At 36.9% G+C, this 10998-nt stretch overlaps 1 protein-coding gene across 2 annotated transcripts in view; it reads left to right on the forward strand.

Moving 5' to 3' along the window:
* UGGT2 (UDP-glucose glycoprotein glucosyltransferase 2) overlaps positions 1-10998 on the forward strand; it is a 146323-nt gene that overhangs the window by 107640 nt on the left and 27685 nt on the right. For both annotated transcript variants that reach the window (XM_010831523.1, XM_010831522.1), the window contains exons 26-30: positions 684-763; positions 3453-3633; positions 4104-4262; positions 4593-4678; positions 8070-8154. In XM_010831523.1, the coding sequence (XP_010829825.1) occupies positions 684-763; positions 3453-3633; positions 4104-4262; positions 4593-4678; positions 8070-8154 (591 nt within the window). The remainder of the gene's footprint in view (positions 1-683; positions 764-3452; positions 3634-4103; positions 4263-4592; positions 4679-8069; positions 8155-10998) is intronic.

Raw genomic sequence — 10998 nt, forward strand, 5'->3', positions numbered from 1 at the left:
TGATGCTGGGAGGGATTGAGCGCAGGAGGAGAAGGGGACGACAGAGGATGAGATGGCTGGATGGCATCACCGACTCGATGGACATGGGTTGGGTAGACTCCGGGAGTTGGTGAAGGACAGGGAGGGAGGCCTGGCGTGCTGCAATTCATGGGGTTGCAAAGAGTCGGACATGACTGAGTGACTGAACTGAACTGATTGAGATTCTAATAATTATTTTATTTGTTCTTCAGTAGTGAAGAAATTTAAATGCCATGAAAGGAAGTCACACTAGGCAAAAGGTAGGCAGTATAACCTTTGGGCAATGATATCAACTGTGTGGATTCAAATCTGACCTCTGCCCTGACTTACTGTGTGATCATGGGCAAATTGCTACATCTGTCTGTGTCTCAGCTATAAAAGTAGCTACCTCAGAAGGACGTTGTGAGAATCAGATGAGTTAACAGATGTCAAGTATTAATATAGTTCCTGCTGCTGCTGCTGCTAAGTCGCTTCCGTCATGTCCGACTTGTAGCGACCGTGTAGACGGCAGCCTACCAGGCTCCTCTGTCCATGGGGTTTTCCAGGCAAGAGTACTGGAGTGGGGTGCATTGCCTTCTCCGAATATAGTTCCTGGTGCATAGTAAATACTCAGTAAGTGTTAGCTATTAATATTAATTTCAAATATGGGAATTTTTTTCTAATAGGTCCTTGGAAAGATTATCAACATGAAGTTAAAGTTGTTCATGAACTGCAGGAGTAAACTTTCAGAAGCCCCTTTAAAGAGGTTGGTCTATGTGAACATAATTTCATTTTGAAAAATTTGTACATGCTACAAGGGGAAAAAACTTAATTACTACACCTGTTTTTTCCTTCACAAAATGCTTAGTTGAAATAGATCAGAGATAGTTTATTGATATAAAATTAAGGTAACCTAACCAGTAAAATTCACCCAATATAATTGCAGAATTTACATGGATTATTTTCATCTATGGGTATTTTTAAAAATTTGATTTAGAAGTACCTATTTAGAAGTATACAGTGGGTTGCAGCAACATGGATGTACTTTGAGATTATTATACTAAGTGAAGTAAGTCGAAAGACAAATACCATATGATATCACTATGTGTGGAATCCAAAATATGACACAAATGAAGGTATAGGTGACATTTATTACCTTACTAAGATTTTTGTCCTCGTAATTCATTCATTTTTCATACTTATTTTTCTTTTGTATTTCAGATTTTATTATGTGTTTCTAAATCTCATTTTAGCCACTAATTGAGAGGTCTTTCCATGAGTACAGAGTTTTTACTCACACAAGTAGGAATCCTCTCCACAAAGTCTCTGTAAAGCTTTGGGATATATGATAAAGAGTGAGAATATTAAACATAATCTAGCACAGTTTGTTAGAAGGGAAAGAACTTGACTTCTCTAAAGTGAAATAACACCTAATATACCAGATAGATGCTGCAAGTGGTTAGTAACAGTGCATTAGACAAAAACTGTTGAATTTGTTTTAACCTGTGAGTTCAACAGAGTCTTATATACTTAGTAGCATATATTAAGGAAACTAGTTGACACATTAATTCTGTTGACCTAAAACAAATAGATTGTTAGATATTTCTCCAGAAAATATGGGTTTATTTAGGATCAGGAGAGTTGCAATTCATGGTCAGCAAGCACAGAGTGCCATGTACAAGTCTCTACACAAGGCAGAGGAAGGAGAACTCTTAGAGAGGAAAGGAAGTCAGGGGAGGGGAGTCTGTAGTAAACAATGAGCCCATGGCTTCTCATGTCTGAGTCCTTGCCAGGGAAGAAGAGAAGTCTGTCTTCTTCCTGTTGGGCTATGTTATCATCAGAGGCTGTGAGTACTGCCCAGTGTAGTCTCCTGATTGTGAGATTTCTGTTTATTAACTTTTTTTTTTTTTTTTTTTTTTACAATTCATAGACCTTAACTTATAAAATACTGTCTCATTCTTCTCAGAGATGACAGAGGTTATGGGCAGGAATTCTCTCAGTTCCTCCTATCTCCTGTACCTTTCCAGGCTTCCCGTGTGGTATGGGAAGAGTTGTCATCTTTCCTCTTGGTTAAGGTGTTCCTGTGTTTCGCCATTTATTTCTAGATCCTTCCTTTTATCACATAGTTCTTGTTCCATGTCTCTAACCTCCCTAGTAGCCTTTTTCTTTCAGTCTCAGAGTTATTCAATTTTTAAAAAGAAAATAAACTGCTCCCTTAACTTCCTCTCCTCTAGAGCCCTACCTCTTCCTTCTCTTCTCCATTCTTGGTCATGTCAGGTTCTTAAGTGTGGCCAGCCCCCCTCTTCATCTCTCATTCACTTGTACCTCCCACTGAAGTTAGTCTTTATCCTCTTTGCCACTGAATTATTTTTACTAATTCACAAATTGCTGCTCGCAAAATCCATAGGATACTTCTTAATGACATTTCTGCTGCCTTTGATAGTACCCGGTACTTGGTTTGGACTGTGTTCTCTTCACCGTCTCCTCTTACTCTCTCTTTTTTGACTCTGCCTCTGGGGATTCACACCCTACCTAGATTCTCCTTGAGTGCCGGTTGTATGTGATGATTTGCTTCTAATGAATAGGATATGGCAAAAGTGAGGGAATGTCTCTTCTGCAATTAGGTTATAAGAGGCTGTGACTTCTCTCTTGCTGGCATTCTCTCTCTCCTGCTCTTGTGTGCTTCACTAAGCTTGCTGGAAATTCTCTTGTGCTAAGGACTGAGTGCAGTCTCCAGCCAAGGACTAGTGAGGAGCTGCAGGAGCCTGGGGGGGATTCCTCCCCCATGGAGTCTTGAGATAACCACAGCACAGCTGACACCTTGATTGTAGTCCCAAAATAGTGAAAGTCACTGTTCTTAGTAATGTAACTATTTCTTACTGTGTAAGACATAAGGTTAAAATACACTATGTAAGACATAAGACATAAGGTTAAAATACACTAATAATTGCTGATACTTCTGAAAGTTCTGTTAATAAGCAGCTGCTTTGAACTCACTCCTGTTTGTTTTTAATTGCACTTTTTAAATTAGTACCAGAACATTAGCTTAAATTTTACTTGCTTTCTGCTTATCATTTCTCTTAATATTATTAATAGAGCTAAGAGCTAATAAAATCACTAATAATAGACCGTGGTCACATTTGAAGAAGGATCAGTGAGTGAATTCAGATCATAAATTCCTGGAACCTGCATAAGTCAGTGTATCTTAAAGGGATTCATATTCGTTAAGAAATAATTAACAAGGGTATATAATATACACAGTCTTATAATAGATAATAGTATAAACAATAATAATGATTATCTACCACTCACATAAGCATTAACTTCAGTATAGTGTGTTTTTAGTCTTTTTAAGATTTTCTGGTCATGTTTTTAAGCCATTTGCGATTTTAAAATATTTTAGAAGAAATCTCAGTTTTGATTGCAGTATATATTTTATCTGTTTCTGCCAACAGCTTTTACCGTTTTGTTCTGGAACCGGAACTGATGTTAGCTAATGATATTACTGGACCAGTGGCAAAATTCTTGGATATCCCTGAATCACCCCTTCTAACCCTCAATATGATCACTCCTGAAGGCTGGTTGGTTGAAATAGTACACAGCAACTGTGACCTTGATAACATTCATTTAAAAGATGTAAGTTATAAAGTTGTATAAAGAAAGACAAAATGCTTTAGGGATTATGGATACAGGTTAATGAAGTATATGAAGTTCATCACTAGAGTAGTAATAATTCAACAACTGGTTAAGAACCCAGCTAAAGTTGTTGAAACAAGTACTGTTTTCAAGAAACTACTTATTTTTTGTTCTTAAAAACAGTAAACTGGACTCAGCGAGCACCCATCTGTGTTCACATCTCTTTTATGATTGTGGTGCATATATGATGATGGTGGAGTAGAGCTGGTATTACAGGAATGGAAGAAAATTAATCATAAGCTTTAGTGTTCAAGAATTTCACTCAACTGTTAGGTTCACTCAGCTAAAAGGAAGACTTGAGACTGCCCCTGAAAATACTTTGGCTAATAATAAAATAATCATGTGTATTTATTACAGAATTTACATTATGAGAATTACTAACCCCAAAACAATGACCTATGTCCTCCTAGATTGAGAAAGCTGTCACAGCAGAATATGAACTAGAATATCTACTACTCGAAGGACATTGCTTTGACTTAACGACAGACCAACCTCCTCGGGGTCTGCAGTTTACTCTGGGCACAAAAAATAAACCTGTTGTAGTAGATACAATAGTGATGGCCAATCTCGTAAGTACATACATACTCAATTAGAAATTTTGGTGAAATCCTCTAAGTTTTCCTAATAATAAGATGAAATAATTTTTATCCTGCTGTTGTTGTATAGGTCCCAGGGGAAAAAATCCTTCAATATGGTAATTAAAACAAAAATGAAGGGAGTTGTACATTCAGAATATGCTTTTATAGGTTATTATAAAATCTTCTTTCTTGGAATTCATTTATGAAAATTATTCCACAGTTAATGGAATACTGTTGGAGTATTCATGAATAATATTTCTTGAACAGTTGGATGTTGTTTTCATTCATGTAACTGTGATCATATTTTTCTCATCTTAAAAGGGATATTTTCAATTAAAAGCAAACCCAGGTGCTTGGATACTGAAATTACGCCAAGGAAGATCTGAAGATATTTATCAAATAGTTGGGTGAGTTATATAAACAACTTTAAAGTTTTTATATATAAAAAAGTTTTTAGTGTGACATAACAAAGATCATCAAAACAGCTAAAACATTCACAAATATCATTATTATAAAACAAAAACTCCTTATAAAACTGTAACATTTATTCTTGTTTTATTTCAAAAATACAAAAGGTATGCCTAATGTATACATCTTGTTCTTTACTCCATCTCCTTTACTTATTATTTTCTGTAGAATTTTCCATGTTAACACTGTAAACATATTTATTGTTTAATGATTATATAATATGTATATCTTATCTAGAAAAGCCATTATCTTTTCATTATGTTCAGTTTTTCATTTTTATAGATAAGAATTGGTGTCTCAATAAATTTCCTACTCATCAATGAGCCTAGTACAAAGCAGATATCATCATATTTTTTTTTATAAGGAACCAATAAAAAATATTTACTGTTTGAGGGCACATATGATTTTTGCCAATATTGTTTTTTTCAACAACCATTTTAAAATGTAAAAACCATTTTTAGTGCAGGGGCCATACAAAACTCACCCACCAACTTGATTTTGCTCACCAGCCATAGTTTGCCAACACCTGTTGTTGTTCGGTCACTAAGTCTTGTCCAGCTCTTTGCAGCCTCATGGACTGCAGCACGCCAGGCTCCTCTGTCCTCCAGTATATCCTGGAATTTGCTCAAATTCATGTCCTTGAGTTAGTGATGCTGGCTTACCATCTCATCCTCTGCTGTCCCCTTCTCCTTTTGCCTTTACTCTTTCCCAACATTAGGGTTTTTTCTAATGAGTCGGCTCTTTGCATCAGGTGGTCCAAGTATTGGAGTTCCAGCTCCAGTGTCAGTCCTTACACTGGATATTCAGGGTTGATTTCCTTTAGGATGGACTGGTTTGATCTCCTTTCTCTTCAAGGGACTCTCAAGAGTCTTCTCCAACACCACAGTTCAGAAGCATCAATTCTTTAGCGCTCAGCTTTCTTTATGGTCCAACTCTCACATCTGTACATGACTGCTGGAAAAACTGTAGCTTTGACTATACAGATCTTTGTTGGCAAAGAGATGTCTCTGCTTTTTAATTCACTGTCTAGGTTTGTCATAGCTTTCCTTCCAAGGAGCAAGCGTCTTTTAATTTCATGGCTGCAGTCACCATCTGCAGTAGTTTTGAAGCCCAGGAAAACAAAACCTGCCATTGTTTCCACTTTTTCTCCTTTTGTTTGCCATGAAAAGATGGGACTGTCTCGGGTGACCCTCCTGGGCATGGCTCATAGCTTCATTGAGTTATGCAAGCCCCTTCTCCACAACAAGGTTCTAATCCATGAAAGGGTTGCCAACACCTAGTAAACTTTTTTATACCTCTTAATATCTGTAGGAGGAGGTTTAGTCACTAAGTCGTGTCCAACTCTTGCGACCCCATGGACTGTAGTTCGCCAGGCTCCTCTGTCCATGGGATTCTCCAGGCAAGAATACTGGAGTGGGTTGCCATTTCCTTCTCCAGGCTTAGTATCTTTAATTTTTCATTTATTTCAGCAAGTATTCATTGAGCACCTATTATTATGCAGTATGCTCAACAAGGATAGTATAGGGGTAGAGGTTATTGTGCCTTTTGTCCATTGTTTTTCCCCTTTTCCTTATAGTGCCTAGAACATGGTGTCATTCAGCAGACATGCTTAATAATTTAAGTACACAAAGCTGAGAATGCTCAATTCTTTTTTAGTGCTTTTCTTTTTTACTGAATGAAAAGAGTCTTTAAATTCTCGAGTGCTTTACAATTTTCAGAAGTTTCACACACATAATTTCATATAATTCTATAATAACTCTTTTCCCTATTCCTCTAGTGCTCTGCCCTCCTTCCCTCTCTGCACTGGTAACCACTGCCTTGTTCTCTATATCAGTCAGTCTGCTGCTTTTTTGTTTTATTCCCTAGTTAGTTGTATTTTTTAGATGTCACAAATAAGAGATCGTTCAGTATTTGTCTTTTTCTGTCTGACTTATCTCACTTAACATAATGCCCTCCAAGTCCATTTGTGTTGCTGCAAATGCAAATTTTCATTCTTTTTTAATGATTAAATGGCTGCACACACAGACAGCCCACCCCGACTCCCACGGCTTCTTTATCCGTTCATCTGTTGAGGGATATTTAGGTTGTTTCCATATCTTGGCAATTATAAGTAATATTGCTATCAACAATAGGGTGAACATCTGTCTTTTCAAGTTAGTGTTTTTGTTTCTTTCAGGTATATACCCAGGACTGAAATTGCTGAGTCATATGGTAGTTCTATTTTTAGTTTTTTGAGAAATCTCCATACTGTTGTCCATAGTGACTGTACCAGTTTACAATCCCACCAACAGTGTAAGAAGGTTCCCTTTTCTCCATATCCTTGCCAACATTTGTTATTTGTGTTCTTTTTTTTGTGTGATAGCCATTCTGACAGGAGTGAGGTGATAGCTCACTCACTGTGACTTTGGCTATTTCTACTTCATAAGTTGGAATACTTTTTTTTTTTCCTAGTGATTATATTCCTGGGCAGGCCTGTGCCTCGTACTGTGGTTTAGGCACCTCATCAGAGGGACTGGGAGTGAAAGTCAAGGCATATGATAGTCAGCGTAGCCCTAGAATCCCCAGGTTTTCATTTTAGAAAAATTTTCAAGCGTGTGTTATAACTCTGACTGAATGCAAAGTATCTACTAATTTGACATCTGCTGTTTTCCCTCTTTGAAAAAATTCAGTTTTATTGTAAATGTTCTTTACAGTAGCATTTTTCAGTTCATAGTGAAAATACTATAAAAATTTTTTGAGCAAAGTTGTCATATTTGATTGACTTATGCAGTGTTGAAAACTGACAGGGAAATGCATAATGTGTAATATAAAATAACTTCAAGTGATGCAGATGGACATGAGAGACATATTTTCAGTATTATAAGTTTAACAATGTGCTTCAAATTTTGGTATTTGAAAATGGCTAATAGATACTGAAAAATAGTTGTATGGTGTGCAGTTCCTTTTGTTATGCTTTATAAACAACTGACAGTCTAGAAAATATTTCATATTTTAATTATTGTAATATATGAAATATTACTTTTGTGATAATCTTAATATACAGTATTAAAGATAAGCTATAATCTACTTTTCTGAGTTAGGCGATATCAAATTTAGTGAGTTATTTGTGTATAATCTTATTTATATTAAGTTAAAATTGGGTAATTTTGAAAATTATAGTATATTGCAGCATACCTTAATTGACTATACAAACAGTAAATATTACATATGTACCAATAAGATTATACTTATGATTATTTCAGAATGAATTTATTCTGTGATTTATATGATTATAATTGTATGTCTTTTCTTAAATTGGGCATAAACATTTACATGTTTTTATGCTTCTAGGCATGAAGGAACTGACTCTCCACCAGACCTAGAAGATGTCATCGTTGTTTTAAATAGCTTCAAAAGCAAAATACTGGAAGTACAAGTGTGTGAGGCCAAAACACTTCATAGACTTTGTTCTTAATATTAAGAATTATCTTTTTTGTTCTCAATTTATTTTACAAATAATTTCACAGTGTTACTACCTAAAATGTCATATTGAAACTCTGGCAATGGAAGGAGGAAGAGAATTAAATCATGAAGGGAAAGCAGCACACTTAAACATAGAAGAAAAGAATTTTTTTAAGTTATGATGTATCTACTATATTTGCAGCCAAATAATGTTATAAACTGTGCTTCACTGGTGGCTTAGCAGTAAAGAATCTGCCTGAGATGCAGGAGACGTGGGTTCAGTCCTTGTGTCAGGAAGATTCCCTGGAGGAGGGCACAGCAACCCACTCCAGTATTCTTTGCTGTTGTATCCCATGGACAGAGGAGCCTGGCGGGCTACAGTCCATGGGGTCACAAAGAGTCATACATGACTGAAGCGAGTGAGCACGATATTATAAATTAGGCTTTGGAGATGAGATTAGGAATGCATGATGAAAAGCTATCCCTTTCAACAGGAAAAACAGTGATTTTTCTTTCCTTGACAGAAACAAAAACCAGCAAAATTTTTAATGACGGCAGCATTAATTCTTTTGGATGAACCCACCTACTTAATACTTGAAATCAGTAAAAAACAAAAACTTGTTGGGTGAAATGTTTATTAACATTTTAAAAGCAATGAGGAGCTGACAGTAATGATAACAAGGAAATAGAAAACCAAAATTAAACAGAAAATGAGAGCCTAGTGAAATGAGCAAGCACAGAAGATTCTTATAACCCAAGAAAGCTACTGTTGCCCTCGAACATTTGTCCGTTTTGGTTCACTTGAACTATCACTGTGATTTAATTTGCAAGGTGATAGGGACAGAAATTAAAACCCTTGACCCTTACAAAGTGGGTAATCTATTAGAAGACCCTCTCTGCTATAAGCTGGCTATAGCTCAGGGGAAGGATGAACCATAGTAAAGCATACCACACAGTCTTTTAGGCAAAATTAATAGCATCTAAATAATGGCGAAGGACAGGGAAGCCTGGCACACTGCAGCCCATGGGGTTACAAAGGCAGGGATGACTGAGCAACAACAAGATGTTATTGTTTGAATAACAACAACAAAGCAATCGAGGGAACCCTGAACCTTGAATTTGTACTAAAATGGTTCCAGATAGATAAGGTTTTACAGGCATCTGACAGAAATATTCATATATCTCTGGAATAAGACTATATCCAAATACACAAAACCAGCAGAAACAGTGAGTAACAGAAAGCAGATATACGAACGCTCCGTATGTCAACATCATTGACAGAGACTCTGAAACAAGTATGCCTACAGTGTTTAAGAAATAAAAGACAAACTTGAAAACAATTGCAGGGAATAAAAAACTATAAAAAGTGCGTATCTGACTTTTAAAGTAGAACTTCTAAAACTGAGCAATACAATGACAAGAAAATTCAGTTTTTGGCTTTAACAGGCCTCAGGAGATAGTGAGTTGGAAGATAGACCAAAAGAAGTATCCCATATGCAACAGAGACATGGAAAAAGAGGAATATACAACAGAGACTATATAAAAGGCATAGAGAACAGAGCGTGAAATCTAAGACACCAGGGTTACATTTAAACCTGGCTCTGCTATTTGCTCGCTGTGTGACCTTGGACAGATTGCTTAAACTCTTTCTATCTCATTTTTCTTATCTATAATACAGAGTTAATAATGGAATCCTCCTTATATGTCTACTATAAGGGTAAGGTAATTAAGCTTTATAAAATACTTTTGAGTGTTTAATAAAATCCATTTAAGTGGTGTTCAAGAAGGTGATGAAAGACAGAATGAGGTACAAGTATTATTTGAAGCATAATAGTAGGCAACCAGAGCCCTTAACTTATATACTGCATAGATCTTAAACTACCAAATTAATCAGAATTTGCCTTGAATCCCACATTATAACCTATTTCTTATCACCTCTGCTCTTTATCCTTGATCAGTGTATTCACGTTGTTTCAGTTCAGTCGCTCAGTTGTGTCCAACTCTTTGCGACCCCATGAATCGCAGCATGCCAGGCCTCCCTGTCCATCACCAACTCCTGGAGTTCACTCAGACTCACATCCATCGAGTCAGTGATGCCATCCAGCCATCTCATCCTCTGTCGTCCCCTTCTCCTCCCAGATCAGAGTCTTTTCCAATGAGTCAACTCTTCACATGAGGTGGCCAAAGTACTGGAGTTTCAGCTTTAGCATCATTCCTTCCAAAGAAATCCCAGGGCTGATCTCCTTTAGAATGGACTGGTTGGATTTCCTTGCAGTCCAAGGGACTCTCAAGAGTCTCCTACAACACCACAGTTCAAAAGCATCAATTCTTTGGCACTCAGCTTTCTTCACAGTCCAACTCTCACATCCATACATGACCACTGGAAAAACCATAGCCTTGACTAGACGGCCCTTTGTTGGCAAAGTAATGTCTCTGCTTTTGAATATGCTATCTAGGATGGTCAGAACTTTTCTTCCAAGGAGTAAACGTCTTTTAATTTCATGGCTGCAGTCACCATCTGCAGTGATTTTCGAGCCCCAAAACATAAAGTCTGACACTGTTTCCACTGTTTCCCCATCTATTTCCCATAAAGTGATGGGACCGGATGCCATGATCTTCGTTTTCTAACTGTTGAGTTTTAAGCCAACTTTTTCACTCTCTGCTTTGACCTTCATCAAGAGGCTTTTTAGTTCCTCTTCACTTTCTGCCTTAAGGGTGGTATCATCTGCATATCTGAGGTTATTGATATTTCTCCTGGCAATCTTGATTCCAGCTTGTGCTTCCTCCAGCCCAGCGTTTCTCATGATGTACTCTGCAT

The sequence above is a fragment of the Bison bison genome, unplaced genomic scaffold (assembly GCF_000754665.1).
Source record: "Bison bison bison isolate TAMUID 2011002044 unplaced genomic scaffold, Bison_UMD1.0 scf7180017864527, whole genome shotgun sequence".
Classification (NCBI taxonomy): Eukaryota; Metazoa; Chordata; class Mammalia; order Artiodactyla; family Bovidae; genus Bison; species Bison bison.